The sequence below is a fragment of the Stigmatopora argus genome, chromosome 19, assembly GCF_051989625.1.
Source record: "Stigmatopora argus isolate UIUO_Sarg chromosome 19, RoL_Sarg_1.0, whole genome shotgun sequence".
Classification (NCBI taxonomy): Eukaryota; Metazoa; Chordata; class Actinopteri; order Syngnathiformes; family Syngnathidae; genus Stigmatopora; species Stigmatopora argus.
The window spans coordinates 6,454,904-6,475,112 of record NC_135405.1 but is presented as its reverse complement, the minus strand read 5'-3'; the positions used below and the strand labels follow the sequence as shown (position 1 = coordinate 6,475,112).

The following is a 20,209-nucleotide window of genomic DNA, read 5'->3' as shown; positions in this document are numbered from 1 at the left end:
TAAAATACTTATTTGGCTATGAAATACTACAGCAGGTGACTTTGGAATTGATGATAGAAGAGGATAATTTTGATACAAATCCATTCATAAAATGGACAAAAAACTCAGATGTTTTTTTTGCATTATATGACACATCTTCAATGAATGGTCGATCTTGAAATTTTCATATTTAAGGCACACAAGGTTATAAAATGCAGTAGTAGTCGTGGTGGTAGTAGTAGTAGTAGGGGATTGTGTTATACTTCCATTAGATAGAGCTGTATAAAGTGCATCAGATAAGGCGCACTTCCAATTTTTGAGAAAATTGAAGTCTTTTGATTGCACCTTATAGTGCGGAAAATACAGTAATCGTCAAACAGAAGATACTGTCACACCCAGAATTACTCGATCTGTCAGTATGCTATGCGAAGCCTTTTTATTCTCTTGTTGCCATGTGATTGTTCTAGCTAGCATAGCACTAGAAAGCTAGAAAGTATCATCATTCTAGTTGTGATGTCACAACCAGAATTGCAAAAAAATGGGCGTTTCCTACTGCACTGTTTTGCCCACCTTGACGAAGAAATGTTTAAACAAGAAAAAAATGTTTTCTACATTTAAGATTACAGTTGCATAGCCATTTTAATTGTTTTTTTTTTGCATGGTTTCAATTTCACAGCACTTTTTAAAGCACTATCGTTATCTGAATTTCCATTTTTTTAATGAGATAATCATGGGTTATCACCATGAATTCTCAATTTTGAGCAAGGAATACTGTTGCTGGGTTAATTACAATAATGTATTTTATATCTGTGTGTGCTTTGCTGCACTTTTGTGCCGTTTCTAACTTGTTCTACAAAAAAAAACTGTGTTTAGAGTAGTGTTCACAGTACGGTGCACCCCGTAGTGCAGTTTAGTTTGCTGTTAAGAACTAAATACCTGTACTTTTACACACGTGCGGTTATTTGTCTGTTTACGCTATAGCTGCAATGTGCACAACATGTGTTTGGCTGGCCTCCCACTCTGTGTAGACCGACCAAGGCTTTTTCGTATTGAGTGAACAGACAGTTAGTCATGGATGTCGTAATATAACATTGGTACACCACTTTGCTAATTGTGTCTTACTTGTGTAACGACTCCTCTCTGCGCACGGGTAATACGAAGGCCGGTAAGTCAGAGCATCTATTTACCCAAGCTTACAGATTTCCATGACTGACCTTGCTCGATGGTATTGAATCCTGCGGAAAGCAAAACATTCTGATCAATCTTCAAAGAAATGTTATGAAAATTGCTGTTCCCTTGAGGTTATTCTGTATTACAATCCCAACCCACAAACCGTAGGTTTCCTAACCCCTTCCCTTGATGTATCCAAATTCAAGTTTACACAAGAACGACTCTGAGTAGACTTTGTTGAATTATTTTTCCAAACGTATATTAGACAAACAGCCCCATTAGTTCTCATCAAGGGAGACAGCGACAAACAAACCGCATGGTCACAGATCATTAACTTCAGCCACGCCCCCCTTAGAAGAACCTGATTTGCTTTCTTGGCTTTAAGAATTCAAGAAGAAATGTCACAAAAAAAAATCAGATGAATGCAATAATTTTTATACGTATTTCTTCAGCATGATTGCAACAATAATGAGCATTGCAGTACAACAACACAAGCGCTTGGGAAGCAATGCGAGTTATTCCATTTTTTCTTGTTGTTGTTTTAAATGTGGTGCCTTCATTTGTCAGTCCGACCAATGCACCAATGCTTGAAAGCTTAAAAAAGAGAGAGATCAGACAAATAAATACTGTACAACACCATAGATGTCAAACTAGGTTCAGAAACCACAAAAAAAGATCATGCTTTTGTCCATAATAACACTTGATAGGGCCATCTTCACATCATCTGTCAATCAATAAATCTTTTGAATTTCTATATACAGTACATATAGCTTAAATAAAGTGCCTTCCATTCAAATGAGTTCAGTTCCTGAAGAAAAAAAAGGATTTGGAGCCAGCATCCATAGAAATAGATCAGATTGAAAAGACCATTCCTTTACTATTTTATTGAACTACTGAATGTGTAAGTGTGTGCTTTTGTTGATATAATGACCCAATCAAAGAAAACACATCATCTGTTCATCACTTCTGATACTCCCTGCTTGGTATCAGGACAAATTCGAGGTAAATGGACGACATCTTTTTCATGGCAGTTACTTTTGGAGTCCCCCTGAGAACACGGCAGAGACACAAAGACCACAGAAGTATTGATCCTTCTTTTTCATGCACCATTGACACGAAGAAGTTTGGACATACGTCGGCACCAAACACTGCTTTTCAACTCTTTGGCAGCCACTTTCTCTTTTTCCGATTGTGACAAAATGGCGGTTTATAAACATCTAGTCACCATTCACAACCTCGATTCCAGATGATGTCAAAACTGGGGTTTCTGTTTAAGAGTCTAGCATCTTGGTAGTGAGGACAACCAACCAACCAACAACCCAACCACCCAACCAACCAACCGGCCAACCGGCTAACCGGCCAACCGGCCAACCAACCGACCAACCAGCCAACCGACCAACCAACCATCCACCCAACCGACCAACCAACGGACCAACCAACGGACCAACCAACCAACCGACCAACCAACCAACTGACCAACCGACCAACCAACCAACCGACCAACCAACGGACCAACCAACCAACCGACCAACCAACCAACTGACCAACCGACCAACCAACCAACCGACCAACCAACCAACCAACCAACCAACCAACCAACCAACCAACCAACCAACCGACCGACCAACCAACCAACCAACCAACCAACCAACCAACCAACCAACCAACCTGTACGTCTCCATTCCCTCGAGTCAAAACTACACAAAACGTGATCTGGATCTTGAAGTAAACACAAAGAAAGACAGTAGCGGGTCCAAAACTGAATACGAGGATCTCCAATTTTGCATTCCCCGCCATTTGTGCCATTGGCTTCCTTCGTTGGCGCCTCGTGTAAAGGAGATCGGGGTAGGATTTCTCTTGGTAACGCGTGAGAGTAAACGGCTGCCGCATGCTTGAGACAAACGGTACATGACTTTGAAAGGTAGGCCGCCATCTTGGCCGTGGTCCGTCAGTACTCTCTGGCCTCCTCTAGTTCGTTCATGAACACGTCCTGGCGGGGGTTCTCCGGACACTCCAAGCCGTTGTTGGGCGGTCGCACGGCGTGGAAGCGGCTCCAGTCCCCCTTGCACAGGATCCAGGGCAGCACGTCGACTTTGAAGTGCAGCTCCGGCGAGAACTCGGTGCTGATCAAGTTGGGCATGCCGGCGCCTTTGCCCCTGGTGATGAGTCGCCCGCGCTCGTCGTAGCAGCAGTGCTGCGCCGCCAGAGTGGACGAGTCGCCGGAGAGCGCCGAGCGGATGCAGCCGCGAGCAGACGGCTTGTAGACGTCGAGGCGCTCCTTGGGGCCGCTGGCGTCGCGCCATCGGAACGTCCGTCCGCGGGAGTCGTCGTAGACGCTGACCACCGTGTACGCCACTTCGGAAGGGAAGGAGCAAGGGCAGCTGGGCAGCTCCAGAAACACCTGCCGGAGGTAGCGCTGGAGAAAGTCGCTTTTGCAGTTCAGCCACTTTTCACAGCTGTCCACATCTGGAGCAAAGATGACACCATCAACAACATGCGCCACGATTGCAATTACCGTGTTTTCCGGGCCGGCCAATTACACACAGGTCTGACTTATTTATTTTATTTTCACGCTGACAGCTGGCAGATGGGAGTTCTGAAATGGCATTTCGCAACTATTTTTAAGCTGTGGCACACTTTTTGCATTGCTGAAGATTTCATTTAAAACTGTCAAATATATATAAAGTTTTTCTAATCATTTTTTTATCAACTGGAATCATAGAAACAAAAAAAAAATTTCAATATCAGATTTTTTCACACTGCCCTTACATGGCTAAAAGTTCAACTGCAGGTCTGCAGATCCCGAACAACTTGTGGTTCACGTGATGTAAAAATAATTAATGTACCAATTTTATTCTTGCCATTTCATGACTTTTTCTCCCATCCATTTCTTAATATATTACGCAAAACGCAGTTTTGTGGTCGTCGCCAAAAGTTGACGCCTGTGATAGCAAAGCACTTCTGTATATATATATTTCACCAACACGCTTATTTATTTATACATTTATTTATACATTTATTTATATATTTATTGATAGATTTATTTATATATCCATTGATTGATTGATTAACTTATATATTACCTATTTATTTATGTCTAAAATGTCTTTTCCTGTGTCTGTATTTTCAGGCTCTGTGACAATGAAATTTCCCAAATACGGGATGAATAAAATTATCTAATCTAATCTAATCTGATATATGGGCCATCATTTAATCAAACTATTTAGTAATACAAGGCCGGAAAAGCAGCATCGATTCCAAATATATCACCAATTCAGGGTGTCTCCTGATTGGTACGTGGTAGTGGTATGAAAAATGCTTATCTTTGTGGCCTATATCGATTGAAAATGACTGGTATATGATTGTAATGTGTTTTCATTTAAGCTTTTCACGAGCTACGACCAATCGAGGTTTTGAAATGAATTCAAAGGAGGCACTGACCTGTTCCAAATGGCTCGGTGCCATTCTCCAAATCGAAAGGAAAAGGCTCCACCACCGTGTTGACCTCACCTGTGAGTAGAAAATGAGTTTGGAGTTGAACCGACTGAAACTGTGCATCATATCGCTACTCATGCGGTTGTCTACCCTCACCGGGACAGGGTTCCAGGTCACACTTGGCGGCTTCCGTCAACGTACACGAGTAGCCGCAGGACTTTGTCCTTTTCCTCTCGCCGGGTCCGCACGTCGCCGAGCAAGGAGACCACGGAGTCCACTCGTCCGTTTCCTTCTCTGCGGGAGTCGCGAACACAAATCCGGATAAATAGCAGCCCTGCGGCCCTGGCAAACTACGAACCGCGTTTGCGATATAATTGACATGTTGACAGAGCTCATGCGAAGATGAGAGTAGCCTGGCAGTGAAAAACAACAATCTTCAAAAGGATTTATGGGGATCACGAACCCAAAGGTTCCAGAATTTGTGCACTGAACTCGACGTGCACTTGAGCAGAATGTGTTTCAAAGTTTCCAGGCGATGTCATTCCATAGAAGTGACCATTTTCTCTTGATCTAACCTTTCCCATCCCGAGCCAAATTCTTTTTTTGCGAGGCCTGAAGTGAAATTAGAGAGCGAAGCTGTGCTGCGGCTCTCCGCGTTTTCTTGTGGCGTTAATAACACTGAAAACAAGCCGCTCTTGATTAAAGGCGGCAGCGGGTGCAGAAATACCAGCTTGGGTGTAGCACGCATCCAATTTGACTTTATAGGCGTTGCCACCTCGCCATGTGGCCGTACGGGAATGAGGTCTCAGGAGCGTCTTAATTACAGAAGAAGCTGCAGTTAGACGTCCTTGATTTATGTGCGCTAAGTCCTCAGAAGTGACCACTTAATGGGCATTGTTGCCTCCGGCTTGCGAGTGAGGGAAATGTTTACGGGCAAAACATGTTTTTCGGGGCACCTGCTCCAACGCGAGCGACGCCGATTTCACAACGCGCTCTGTCATTTGGGAGTCGTGCCCGCCGAAATGAGTTCTTTCTACTCGCCGTTTGCCTCCAACACCAATTGCGAGCTGACATTTGCAGATCAGGCAAAACAGAGGGGGGAAAGATAGTGATGTGGAACACGAGAAATCCCCCCCAACCCCCTTTTGAAATTCTCCAACGGGCTCAAAAAGGCCGAGCGGCAAAGGGCAGAGAGGGCCGTTGGGATGCCGGGGGAGCCCGTGGGGACCCGGCCGAGGATGAAAGGACCATCGGAATGGCCCCTGTCAGTCTGCGTTCCCAATGCGCCCTCTAATTGTCCACAAGCAGAGGGCTGTTTTGTCTCCGAGAACAGTGGCCGCCTCACGCTGCCATTAGCGAGCGCATCGGCGCCATCTTCAAAAGGCGACCATCGCGACCAGTGTCGACTTCAAAGCGGCCAGAAGCCGCAATGTTTGGATGGTCCAGCGCACGTCCTGCCTCGCACGCCGACATTGTTTGCCGCTCTGGGACTGTTTGGCGTGCGGCGTTGTGAAAAACCCCCCTCTGTTGTTCCACACGGCTCGGCTATTCCCATTATCCGCTTTGTCCTAGTCCACATTCCCAAATATTTGGCCTTAGGGGTTTTATCGCCGGGCTAAAGTCTGGTCAAGAAGGAAGAAGACGCTTACCGTAGTAGGTCTGTATTGGATCCCAGCCTTCGTTCCAGTAGTTCCCCCAGTCGCCACCGATTCCGCTGAGGGAGGGCTCCTCGCTGCCGTACAGAGAATAATCTTCTTCTTCTTCCTCGCCGGTTTCTTCTAAAGTGGAGCGGCTGGTTCCGTCCTCCCCGGAGTCGGTGTAACTCCAGAAAAGAGGCCAGAAAAGCTTCTTTCCTCCAAGCCAATCCACTGAGGAAGAAGAGGGGGAGGAAGACGAGGATGCGATCCAGTCATTGTCCTTGGCCAGGTCCATTTCCATCTCCATTTGGGGGTCATCCACTACCTCGATGGTGACCTGAAATGAGAAAGTGAGATTCTTACAGGTCCATCGCCATCTGAAATAATCACATTTTGATGTGCTTTCCAAAAATGCACATATTTAAAATTCCATTTGGAATTGTCTTCTTCGAATTTCAACATTTTAGAAAAAACAAACAAATAAGCCATGGAGTATGTTTGGATTTATGAAATCCTGGACGAATGTCCTTTCTTTAAATAAATGTAAATCTGCCAGCCATTTTGATTGATCACTTAGGGCGCTGTTTTCCAACGTTTTCTGAGCTACCACACAATTTTTGCATTGAAAAAAAATCACCATCTGAAAATCTTTGAATTTAAAACGATGTCGCCGATATTAACAATAGTCATTCTCATCAAAGTTTTATCAGCAGGAATCCCATAAACCTTCAAAATGATTACAAAATCACATTTTTAACAGCGACCTAATGTCACCAAGAGTTGATATCTGCAGACCCTGAACACCAGTTCGAGTGATCCAAAAATAAGTAATATCATATTTTTAATCGCATAATTTTATGACTTTTCGCCAAATATTACGCAAAAAAAATGTGCTCGCACAGACTTTACGTCGCCAAAAGTTGATGCCCTAGAAACGAAACAACTTCCGGTTCATGTTAGATCAAAAAAGCAACAAAATGACGGTTTCACCATTTGAATCTTCTAATAGTATAATTTATAATTTAACCTTCATCACATTTTCATTCTAACCTTATAATAGTTCAATTTTAACACTGACTTAGGGAACATTAATGCTGCATTTAGCAGAGGACTTGAAAGTTGATCAAAATGATAACTTGGGGGTGTATGGTGGGTTTATTAATATTTACAAAGTGTAGGCAAACCGTGTAGTGCAAGTTTCGGAGGTGAGAGTTTATTCAAAAAAATAAATGGATAGACACACATCTCCACAGACAGTCATTGTATTTTATATCAAGGCATGTGACTGTGCAAGACGTGTCTGTTTTAAAAAAAAAGTTTGAAACCGTCTATAATCTTAAGATTTTTACCTTTGAAGCGCATCAGTGACTTTTCCCTTTTCCAATAGCGTCACAAGTAATGAAGCATCGAATGACGCCTCTGATGACGCTATCGTCACACAACACAGTCAGACGTGAGCGTTTTGGCATTCTAATAACCCTTTCAAGGATATAATGTGAGCATTTCTTCCAAGCAACTACTTCCCATTACCTCTATGAGTCATCTTAGATGCTACAGTGCGGACGTGAAGAGTTCAGGGGTAAGTAATATTTTGGGGGTTATTTTAAAGTCTTGGAGGAAGTAATATGAATGGGATTTGTTCAATTTAATTACATACACATGCACTGATACTAAACATGTCGGAGATGTTGTCTTTTACAGAGGTGGATTTTTACGCTTGAAATTTCAGCTTAGTATAGAATGAACTTAATTGTGCTGAAATACAGTGTATTTTTGGAGGGGCCGGGGTAATTACTGTATTCATTCATTTTCTGAACTGCTTATTCTCAGAAGAGTTGTGGTGGGGTGCTGGAGCACCCTGAATCGGTGGCCAGCCAATCGCAAGGCACAAGGAGACGGACAACCATTCATGCTCACACTTATACCTAGGGGCAATTTATTCAACCAGCCTATCTTGCATGTTTTTCGATGAGAATGGAAACTGGGGTACCTGGAAAAAACCCACGCAAGCCCAGGGAGACCATGCAAACTCCACACAGTGGGGACCAACCTGGGATCGAACCCTCGAGCCCAGAACTGTGAGGCCTGTAGTGTCCATTTATTTATTTATATTATTTCATTTTTTGTTAATTTTTCTCAGGGTACTCCGGTTTCCTCCCACATCCCCAAAATAAGCCTGTTAAGATGGTTGAACACTCTAAATTGCCCCCAAGTATGAGTGTGAGCATGAATGGTTGTCCGTCTCATCGTGCCTTGTGATTGGTTGGCCACCAATTCATGGTGTCCCCCCACCTGGTGCCCATAGTTGGCTAGGATAGGCTCCAGCACCCCCCGAACACCTTTGTCAGGATAAGCAGTACGGCAAATAAATACAAAATGAAAAACAAACAAACACTTGACTATAAAAAAATGACACCATTTATGATGTAGTATTATTTGTAGCAACATTAATCAATGGTAAATCTGCCAATGATCCTTGAACTTCCCTCATAAATCTAACTTGGTAGCTAACTCTGAAATTCCTTCAAAAACAATTAAAAATCACAAGCGCATAAAACACGGCGAAGAAAAAGTTCTATAATGACAAGGTCATTGAAACCGAGTACCATATTAGATTCATGATTACGGTCAAGGTCAACTGCATCATTTGTCTTTCCAGATAAGGACATTCTTATCCTTGGCTGGCCACTCATTTTTTTAAAGACTAAAGAGACAGCCAAAAAGATCTCAAAAATATTTCCTAGTTTTTATAGTCCTGGGTTGTGGTATGTTGTCACATTCTGCATTTTAAATAATTTGACTGAAATAGGAACTGATATGCAGAGCTGCCAACAACTCCAGACAACCTCCCTAAACTTCGGAAATCCGCAAAAATGTTCACTAATTTTTTTGGGGGAAGCAACTTCCGCCATCTTGATTCAACTGCCCTGTAAACCGGAAGAATTCGGTAACACGAGTGCATTGTGAATCATCCGAGTTACACGTTCTGACGCATGATTCGTCTTCCGCGACCTCAGCGTGGCAATCGATTCGGAATCGATTCCAGTAGCTTCTGTCGCTTTAACTTTTAACATTTTCATTATTTTTCACAAGCAAAGTAAGTATTATTAAGGCTGACTAAACCACCAGTCTTTTGTTTTGAAACAAATCCTATCATTTCTGGGCTTGTTCTAAAGGAAGTAGGAGTACACAGCACTGGTAAGTCTTGGATGGCAATTTGGATGAAACTTCTAATAAGAAACCCAGACACCCGCAGAAGTTTCTTGGTTCGTATTCGACGAAATATCCAATGTTGAAGCCGTCTCCAAAAGGACAGACATTTGCGCATTGCAGAACATGCAAGTGTAACTTAGGCGTGACACTTGTCGGAATTACTGACTGTAAAACGCAAGTAGAAGGACCCAAACACAAAGATAAACTTATTTTCATTATGCTGTACTTTTTCAATAGTTTGCAAAACCACAATATTTCAATTAATGTAAAATCACGATAATAACAGTTTGATTTAAATTGTCCTATGCTTATTTATTTTACATTTTATATTGATTTTACGTGAATCGCATTCACTCCGGAAATACCCCGGAAATGGGACAAGGGTACTCCTGAAATGGGTTCAACCAAAGTTGGCAGCTCTGGATATGGGAACCTGGAACTGTGGGATCATATCAATGTGTCTGCCTGCACAATTTACCCAAACACGGTATGCTCACCTGTATGTTGGGGTTCTGCGAGTTCAAATCAGCATTGGCCAGTTCTGGGAAATTCTTCAAATCAAGGATGAAGGGCTTGGTCTCTTCCTCGGGTTCTGGCTGGGGAAGTACTCCAACAGAGCGGTGCTGGGGGTGCGTCCACTTCCTCTGATGACTGGGGGGCTCCGGCAGACTTCTCACCTGGTTCTGCATCTCAAAAGCGTCAGGGTCATACTGGATCCCATCGCTGTGAATTGGGTGGCCGTGACCCTGGTGGAGAAAATGAGCTCACATAAGAGACATTGGACCTTTGGGGATGCAAACTTTGATTTTATTATTTGCTAAGTGCCAGAACAGCCAACTGCGGTGGTTCAGTCGCCGGACTTTGATTCGGGCAAGCGTGGGATCGATTCCCGCTCAGTGGCGGTACGATTGAGAGTGCGAATGGTCATCTGTCTCTCTGTCTGCCCTATGGCTAACTGGCGACCATTCTAGAGTGCAGTCTACCTTTCGACAAATCCAGCAACCCTTAAGAGGATGCGCGGTATGGATGACGAAAAGTACCAGAACACCTGCTGATAGTTACTTCATGATAGGCCTCTGCCATTCCAAATGCGGCACTACATCGGATTTCCGAGTACACGACGCAATATGCCAGATAATTCCTTCTTCAGAAGAAATGTGAAAAATGTCTAGCACGCTACTGATTGTTCACAAGAGACCCGGAGGCATGCGCCTCACCAGCAAAGTGACTAACCGGCCTTGGTGTATTTCATTCTCTTTTTTTCCCACAACAGTCATGGCATCCAGGCCTTAGACAAAGAGGGGTCTGTGCCAGAAAGATCCTATTTTAGCTTTAATGAGAGGGCCTGGGAGGCGTGAGACCCCTGCACTGGTGTATGTGCCCGGAGCTAGGGCCACCATGTCCACCACTTATTTTAACCTTACTGGAAGACTGCGAGGACCAGAATAGAATTGATGTAAATTGCATTCATAATATCAAGCTGACTAATTTGCGCTGGGGATTGAAGTAGTCGGGAAACGGAGGAAGTGTCATTCTTCGCTCCTCTATCCACTCATTGTCAACACGCTAACTGACCTAAACATATTAGTGGACTGGAATTTGAAGATTGCACCAGTTTGTGGCCTACATGGGCCACCGGTAGCTGGGGGGGGGGGGGGGGGGGGGGCTACGAGAGTAAATGTCTGCATTAATGACTAAAGGGCTGATTTACAGTCACGGCATCTAGAACAGGACGTACTTTCTACTCAGTGCCTGTGATTGTCCCATAAAGAAGTTATGTGGGGGGTCAAATGCAAGCATGTGAACACAAAAAGCTTGTTTAGAGAAGAAGCTTGTCAACCATGATGAATGACACATGAACAGAAGCCGGCGCCCCTCCACAAACATAGGAACCAAGGTTGATGGTAGAGTTAAAGGTCTTCAAGTGCAATAGATCCAAAATCTCATACCATTTTTTTAAACACCTCACTTCAAGTCTTGTAGTTGACCAATCGCCCAAACATCTCATAAAAAAAGTATTCAATTTTCAATTAAAATCAATTTCTTTTATTTTCGTCTTAATTCAAGTACTGAAAAAACCCATTCAGTAGCGAAACAAGTATCTAAAATGCAATCAGGCTCTTTAACAAAACAAACGGCTGAGTGTTAAGACCTACCGTACGCAGATCTATGTGTATGTATGTATATATGTGCTTATATATATGGATGTGTATGTATGTATGTATATATATATATATATGTGCTTATATATGTGTGTATGTATGTATGTATATATGTATGTGTATGTATGTATATATGTGCTTATATATATGTATGTGTATGTATGTATATATGTGCTTGTATATGTATGTGTATGTATGTATATGTGTTTATATATATTTATGTGTATGTATGTATATATGTGCTTATATATGTATGTGTATGTATGTATATGTGCTTATATATGTATATGAATGTGTATGTACACGTGTGTATATCAATATGTATGTGTATATAGATAGATAGATATATGAATAAATAAGCGTGTTGCTGATATATATATATATATATATATATATATATATATATATATATATATATATATATATATCAGCAACACGCTTATTTATTCATGTATTTATTTATTTATTAACTTACTTATTACCTATCTATTTATGTCTAAAATGCCTTTCCTATTTCTGCATCCTCACCCTCTTGCTACTGTGACAACGAAATTTCCTGAATACGGGATGAATAAAGTTATCCAATCCAAGCATTTTAAGCGACTACTGAGATAATGTACCAATGTGGTGAAATATGTAATTTTGAGATTTTGTGTTTAACCCTGAGTTCTCTGACCCAGGAAGGGTACCAGTTTAAAAAAAAAGACAGCAAGGCGCGCATTTTCATAACAAAATAATACAAAATTGACAAACTATTTATTATTTTAATGTAATTTCCCTTCTGTTAAACTGATGTTAAACTATTTTGGTTCTTTAGCTCTCATGTTTTATGGGAGTTTATGAAAAAAATGGTATTGTAACAACACAAATTAATAATGTTGAACTACTAAGGAAATTTCAAAACATGGCATACTTCCAACATATCAAGCCCTCGGAATTTAGGCTGAAAATGAACTAATAACTTGATTAATAAATCACCGGCCAAACCGACTACAGAAGTTCTTGGTCTTCCAGCCATGCAACAAGTACAAACTTCACTAGACGTGCAGCTCTGTTCAGCCAGGTGCGCCCATTGATGGGAACCAAGACGTGAACTGGTGTGCGGCAGTTTAACATTCCACTCCTTTTGTAACATGAAAGTCTAACAATTTGTTGACCAAACAGCTGACAGCCCTTATTCAAGAAACACCTGCAGATTACTCTGCAAATTGAGCAAATGAATCACCCGGGCCACTTTTGGAGGAAATGCCGTAATTGAACTTTCCTGTTATTAGCATCTAATCTGTCCACTCACACCCACTCATCTTTCTTTCTACACACGTGGCCTTCCACCTACACCGACGACGGAGTCACATGGGCGTCTGCATGCTTTCACATCTTGCTCATCTCATCCTGCTACACATCTGGATCCTGTGTTCTTTTGCATTGTATATCATTCTCTTCCTCCCCCTCATCTTCTGTGATCCTGCTTGCCTCCTCCTCCTTCGTTCTGATCAAAGGCCTCAAGGCTGACGGCGTGCGGTGTGTTTAACAGGAACGCCGTATGGATGCAGTCGGGGGGACCTCTGCCTGGCCCCAAGACAACCCTAACACAAACCTTGTTGAGAAATTGAGGCAAAGGTGGAAAAAAAGTACAGATAGCTGAGAAACTAAAAAAAAAAATCACCTTTTTGTGCTTTTCAGATCACCGTTTGAATAGTTTTACTTACTGACTGTAATCATCTTTTTTTTTTTAAAGAAAACAATATTTATTACATGATTTAGTCTGTGATTCTTCAACATTTTAAAGTAAGTACCACTCAAAAAATATTTGTCGCTGTCAGTACTGGATCTTAAATTAAAATATGCCAATGTTGTAAAGGTAGTGTATTTTCCGAACTATAAGTTGCACTTTTTCCAGTTTGGCAGGGCCTGCGACTTATACTCAAATACCCCTTACATGTCTTTTTTTTTCACTCTGACTACCAAGAACTTGTTATATCATGTTAGGCAATAGTTATCCCCCAAAAAACTGTTAATACATGACATTAACAGATGCTTACTTTTGTCTTTTAATCCCTATTTTACTATTACTTTATAATATATTTTAGTTATTTCTTTCCAAAATAATATATCAATATATAAATCTATAAATATATATATTTTTTCCCTTTCATTATTCATTACATGGCTAGTGCGATTTATGATCCAAAAAATATGTATGTTTGAACATTAACACTTAACATTTAATATTAACATAATACACTTAAGGATCGAGTTAAATAGCATTATACTTAAACGATGTTTCCAAATGAACCAACTCTCTAAAAATAATATTTTTTTTAAATACAACTAAACTGCCCAAACAGATTGGAATAATATCATTAGAACTTTCAATATAATGAATCTTTAACGTAACACTAGAGGGAGCACACTTTTGAGAACCGCATCACTACACTAAAATGTTGTGAAGCGAGCTGATTTTAATTCCCTGTTACAGTACTTACATATCCCTTTTTTGTCTGCAAGTCAAATTTAAAAAAAAATCAGTCAATGGCTTGCATTTTGAAAAAACCTGTGCGGTAACGCATATTTCAAGGCTGAAGAATTGCCAGAAAGTAATTGTGCGCGTTTCCCTGACTGAATTTTATAGAAACGTACAAGAATGCACTACGGAAGCGAGGAAACGAGATGAATCCAGCCAATATTGAGGTGAAGGATAAAGTTGGAACCTTGAGGGGTGTGGAGAATGCGAGCGAGCAGTAAGGCACTTGTGATTTATATGCATGCACATATCAAAGGCCTCTGTACTTGGCTCTTTCCAAACCATTACAGAAGAACAATAAACCACTGCCCCCCTTTGATGGCCATTTTTTTTTTGCAAAAGGGCAAAAAGTGAAAACAAACGGATGGCCGAATTACGCCGAGGTTGGAAAGGTCAGGATGGGAAAACAGACCAGTCCGACGGATCTCCATATTCAGCTCAACCCGCCTCCTCTTGTGTTATGTAGGGGGGCACCCCAAAACAGGAAATTCCACATTAACACAAAAAAGAGCAACATAAACAATCAGATGAATGACACTTGACCCCAGCTGCAACGCGACACATTCAGAAGGGTCGTCTTATCTGGTTACATAAGCATATCGTTACCGGCTCTCCCCTCCTCCTCTCTTTCCTCGACTAATCTCTCCATCCAGCACTTGCGGACACACACCCTGTTGGTCACGGTGAAGGTAAAACTGCAGCCCCCTTTTTTTGGGGGAGGGGGGTGGGAGTCAAACGAGCATCCATTGGAGGCCACACAAGCAGTGTCAGCTGAACTCGAAACAAACATACTTTGATCCAAATATCTCCACGTGCAACAAAAACACTCGAAAGGGGCGGCAAGCTATAAAATGGAGAAAGAATGATGGGTTTGTTGTAGTAGAGCTATGGCAAATGTTATTATACTATGTGTATAAGAGAGTTGCGCCCAAAGAGGAAATATGTGGACTGTGCAGACATTTCTAATGTAATATTACATTTTTTTTGTTCGAGAACCAATCGATTACCCAATTGATCGACATCTATATTTACAAACTCAATAATTTTTACTCTGTTGAACCAAAAGTTGTCATCAGAATTTCACCAAGTGTTCTCATATGATTTATTATAGAGAAAAACAATGATTTCCTCACAAATCTGAACCGTCCTCCGTTTAAATGTATGCATTTTCTTCCTTGTTCATTTAAAATGTACCAATTTGAAGGGAAATAAATTAAGAAAGATTTTTAAAACTATGATTCATTCATTATTTGAAAATTTCATTTATAATTGTTAGTCTAAGCGCTAGTTGTTACAAATTATTGTTACTAGTTGTCCAAACTTATTTGGCACTGCTGTGAATGAGCTTTGCTTAATTTTAAAGTGAAATAAATTGGATTTATAATTACCTTTGCTTAGGAATGGAATGGTTCTCTCTGCCAGCCACATATATAATAATTGACAAAACAATTAAACCGTTTTCAACAAAGAAGGTATAGTGTACATCATTTAAGACAGTGAACCAGACACAGAAATTTTTAAATTGCATTACTTTCCAATTCAATATAACAGGACTTTTCCCCCCTACTTAAAACAACCAAAATTCCTAAATATAGTACTTGTAATAGGCTTAATTTAATTCCCCAACCTGCATTTGACTTGTTTACCCACCTGGTTTAATAGCTTGTTTTAAAAAAAGACCCCAAAAGAGTAAATAAATAAAAACATACCTTATGAGCCGCATTTCTGTGTCTGCTTGGGAATCCGGTAACCAAGCTAAGAAGAAGCAGGCAGAAGATGACAAGGGACCCCCGAAGTCTCCTCAAGACCTCCTGACGCATCTTCCTGGAGGACGAGCACAAATGTGGGCAAAAAAAAAAAAGTATTTGGAGATCCTCTCCGCGACTAAGTTTGGTCGCGTGTGCGCGTGGGCAACTTGGAAAGCTTTTAAACGCTTGGCCAAAAATGTGCCACTCGGTGAAGATGCGCACGCGTGCTATCCATGTGTCGGCGGCGGCGGCGGCTTCAGCTCGACGCCTCTCCGCCCCATAAAACCACACGGCTTCGGCACGGTGGCTTTAAGTAGGAGCACACACACACACACACCCCAAAAAAAATGGAGCCCAGAACTCCCCGTCCGCACCGGCGACCGCTTATTCAACTACTTTAAGCCGTGAGTCACGGCGTCGTGGGTGTTTTCTTCCGATGCACGGACATCTGGAGCTCGTGGCTCATGCGTCAACAAGGCATCGTGGAGTTGAAATTCACCGATTGACGCGCCTGTTGCTTAAACGCCATCCGGTTGACGGTAAAACGTGCCTTTTTACGCACGCGGGTTACGAGGACCGAAGTTCTAAAATGAAGTGGATGCCTGTCTGTGTGTTTGTGTGTGTGTGTGCGCGGGGAGGGGGTGATCATTACTAACAGCTGCGTCTGTGTGTGGAAAGTACCAACGTAAAAGTACAGTATATATACTTCACTGCGTAACCCAATGGCTACAATTGACGGCTATATACTTCCAATTGGGTGGCCAGGTGGATGAGTGGTTAGGGCGTCGGCCTCGCAGCTCTGGGGTCCTGGGCTCAAATCCAGTTCAGGTCCACCTGTGTGGAGTTTGCATGTTCTCCCTGGGCCTGCGTGGGTTTCCTCCAGGTACTCCGGTTTCCTCGGACATTCCAAAAACATGCATGGTAGGCTGATTGGACACTCTAAATTGCCCCTAGGTATGGGTGTGAGTCGGCCTCACAGCTCTGGGGTCCTGGGTTCAAAACCAGGTCACGTCCACCTGTGCGGAGTTTGCATGTTCTCCCTGGGCCCGTGTGGGTTTCCTCTGGGTACTCTGGTTTCCTCCCACATTTCAAAAACACGCATGGTAGGCTGATTGGACACTGGTCCCAGGTCCAGATCTTACTATGTGGAGTTTGCATGTTTTCCTAGGGTTGCATGGGGTTTCTCCGGGTACTCCGGTTTCCTCCCATATCCCAAAAACATGCAGCGTAGACGGGTTGAAAACTCTAAATTGCCCCTAGGTATGGGTGTGAGTGTGCATGGTGGTCCGTCTCCTTAAGCCCTGCGATCGGCTGGCCACCGATTCATGGTGTCCCCCGCCTCTGGAACCGGAGTCATCTGGGATAGGCTCCAGCACCCCTGCGACCCTAATGAGGATAAAGCGGTTCAGAAAATGAGATGAGATAAGACTTCCAATTGATTCTGCACTACAAAAAATGTTTTTTGGGGGGGAGTGTTATGCTTTTAAGCGAGTGATTAGCGCAGGGTTGTCCAAACTATGGGCGGGTTTTCATTCCAACCCATCAAGAGGACACCTTTTCACCAATCTGTTGTCCTACAAGTGCAATCAGTGGGTTGCAGTCAGGTGCTTCTTGTTTTCTGCACAAATCTCATTGGTCAAATTGCCTGAGCTGGATTGGTTGGGACAAAAACCTGCACCCACTGCAGCCCTCAAGAACCGGTTTAGTTCTGAGGTCGAGGGTTCCATCCCTGGTGGGTTCTCACTGTGTGGAGTTGCATGTTCTCCCGGGGCTTGGGTGGGTTTTTTTCCGGGTACTCCGGTTTCCTCCCATATAACAAAAACAATGCAGGGGTAGGCTGGTTGAACACTCAAAATTGCCCCTAGGTATGAGTGTGAGTGTGAAGTTACAAAAAAAAGGAGCATAATGACGTGATTACACATGGACATTTATAAGAAATGTACATTGGTAAAGTTCTCTATGAATTTTAGTAAAACAACTAAACTAAATCTACTAAAATGTAATGCAAAATATACAGTTGCTGACGCCCTATCCTGTTTTCACATGTATTTTTTTTTTTCTTTTTAATTCTAGGAGCCACACCTGCCATGCTTGTTTGTTTTTGTAACCAAAATTCAGACAGCACAACAGGAACTACACATTAAAGGACGTGAAGGGTGACAAAGTGAAGGTCCAGTCCCAGTACATACCGCACAACCACATCTGGCTCGTTGTTGTCCTTTGGGTAGCCGCCGGCGTTTTGATGCCCGTCTTCATCTCCATCCGCGTCAAGTCTAGAAGAAATACGAGCCGGCCCACCAACAGGCCGTAATGAAAGGCCGTGGCTTTTTCCTCAAGCTTTACAGCAGACGTGGCTCATTTCATTGATTTTGATCAAGCACCAATGCCTCTAAACTGTGCTTTCTTTGTTCCTTGCACCACTTCAGGAGTGTTTTTGCATGTTTTCCTGGCAAAGATTTGGAGTATTTTGTAAACAAGCTCTCCATACTGACTATCAATTCATCATGGTTTCATTTCAATGTCTGTGTTTAGAAGGCTTTCCGATGACAGGCATCTTTTGAAAAATAAAGAGTCCTGCAAAAAAAACTGAGATTTATGATGATTTCATACCTGTCAACCTTGGCCAATTGCTCCCCTTATTAATAATTGCAATTTTCCCTTATTAAGTGATAATAAACCGGACAAATGCAACGCGGCAATATTTTCTCACTTAAACCTACCTTTTGTATGTACTAAATTCAAGATTCTGTAGATGTCTCTGTATGACGCTGAGAGCTAGACTGACTACATTGCTTGCTGACGCGCTATATTTATATAGTGAAAAAGGAAGGCACGTTGCTTAAAACATGACAATATTAGCAGTCGATGATTATGTTTTCGTCTGCTACCAATGACTGAGACGATCCGGATTACAGCCGAAATGGCTAAAACGAGATCAGTTTAAAAAAAAAACACTCTAATAATACTTTTTCCCGTACAAAAGTTGTTATACGGGATATACAATTTTACAATTTTACAATTTTACGATTTACAATTTTTTGGTTGCCCGGAAGGTAAGTGATAATTACCATTTAAATCGTTGCTCAAATTCCCTAAATACAAACTGTGAATTACTATTTAGTCATACTTAATGCCCTGAAGTGATAAAAAAACGTATAAAATACGGAAAAACGTATAAATGGACAGGTATGTGATTTCTAAAACTGGATTAAGGTGGATTAACCAACCACATCTGAACGGTACACGGTCGATTAGTCGCCGGTCTTTTGGTCGCCAATCTTTTGGTCGCCGGTCTTTTGGTTGCCCGGAAGGTAAGTGATAATTACCATTTAAATCGTTGCTCAAATTCCCTAAATACAAACTGTGAATTACTATTTAGTCATACTTAATGCCCTATTAATTATTAGGCTAAAGAAAAGCTCCAAATTTCCCGGACTTTGATTGTTTTTTGTTGGAGAACTTGTGAAGACCCTGACTTACGTAGCTCCTTAAAGGGAGAACTCATGTACATACAAACTCTTATACACTCACACGTCGGCTCAGTGAAACTGCTCATGGCCATTGTTGGCTTTTATTGATGCGTAGACCTTGTCGTTTTATCTTGTTTTGTCGCCGGTCTTTTGGTCGTCGGTCTTTTGGTCGCCGGTCTTTTGGTCGCCCGTTGTCGCGGTCGGGGCGACCATAAGACCGGCGACCAAAAGACCGGCGACCAATCGACCGCACACGGACCAACACAATCCAGATTAGAGCCGAAATGGCTAAAACGAGATCAGTTTAAAAAAAACATACTCAAAAAATACTTTTACCCGTATAAAAGTTGTTAAACGGGATATACAATTTGAAGTAATCAAAAAACTAATAAAATACAAGAAAACGTATAAGTGGACAGGTATGTGATTTCTAAAACTGGATTAAGGTGGATTAAGAGAAGAGAAGCTCAATTGAGGATGATGGAAATAATTGAAATACTGATTATACTAAAATTTGCAATGGATATGAAAATGCTCAAACTAAATTATGGATTATTTGACAAATCAATAATTAAAAAAGAAAAAGATGATGTACAACTAACTGGAGTGATAAAATCTTACTCTGGATGTGTGCACAGTTTTTTTTTCTAGTTGGTTTTGCTTATTAGCAAATCACCAAAGGAGGAAATGACACTAAGAACTAAAAGTTGTTCAGTTAAGATGAATGCAGAGGAATTGATTCTTATTTTTCTTCTTCAGTTTCAAGGTAAGGTCTTTGTATTTGATCGTTCCTGGAGAAATAGTTCAACAAATTGGTGTTAGATGGGTTTTTGGAACTAAAATTGTTGGAGTCCTTTGAGTGGTCAACATC

At 41.8% G+C, this 20,209-nt stretch overlaps 1 protein-coding gene across 2 annotated transcripts; it reads right to left on the bottom strand.

Moving 5' to 3' along the window:
- Window positions 1–2,807: 2,807 nt before the first annotated feature.
- Window positions 2,808–18,103, bottom strand: ism2b (isthmin 2b). Of its 2 annotated transcripts, none has more exons than XM_077587299.1 (7): window positions 18,058–18,103; window positions 15,830–15,944; window positions 9,932–10,180; window positions 6,234–6,558; window positions 4,741–4,878; window positions 4,591–4,659; window positions 2,808–3,615 (listed from the first exon to the last, which is right to left on the bottom strand). In XM_077587299.1, the coding sequence occupies exons 2-7, from the start codon at window positions 15,938–15,940 to the stop codon at window positions 3,098–3,100; spliced, it is 1,410 nt and encodes a 469-aa protein (XP_077443425.1). In that variant the 5' UTR covers window positions 15,941–15,944; window positions 18,058–18,103; the 3' UTR covers window positions 2,808–3,097. The 2 variants fall into 2 exon arrangements, with proteins under 2 accessions (XP_077443425.1, XP_077443426.1); XM_077587300.1 differs by lacking the exon at window positions 18,058–18,103 and adding an exon at window positions 16,206–16,461.
- Window positions 18,104–20,209: the final 2,106 nt, after the last annotated feature.

What these genes read in the sequence shown, in the direction of transcription:
- ism2b (XM_077587299.1), bottom strand. Translation starts at nt 15,940, where the DNA reads ATGCGTCAGGAGGTCTTGAGGAGACTTCGGGGGTCCCTTGTCATCTTC. An exon ending in ACAGAAATGCGGCTCATAAG is followed by an intron (nt 10,181 to 15,829) that starts GTATGTTTTTAT and finishes TTTCTCCACCAG; the next exon opens with GGTCACGGCCACCCAATTCA. An exon ending in TCCAATACAGACCTACTACG is followed by an intron (nt 4,879 to 6,233) that starts GTAAGCGTCTTC and finishes CGACTCCCGCAG; the next exon opens with AGAAGGAAACGGACGAGTGG.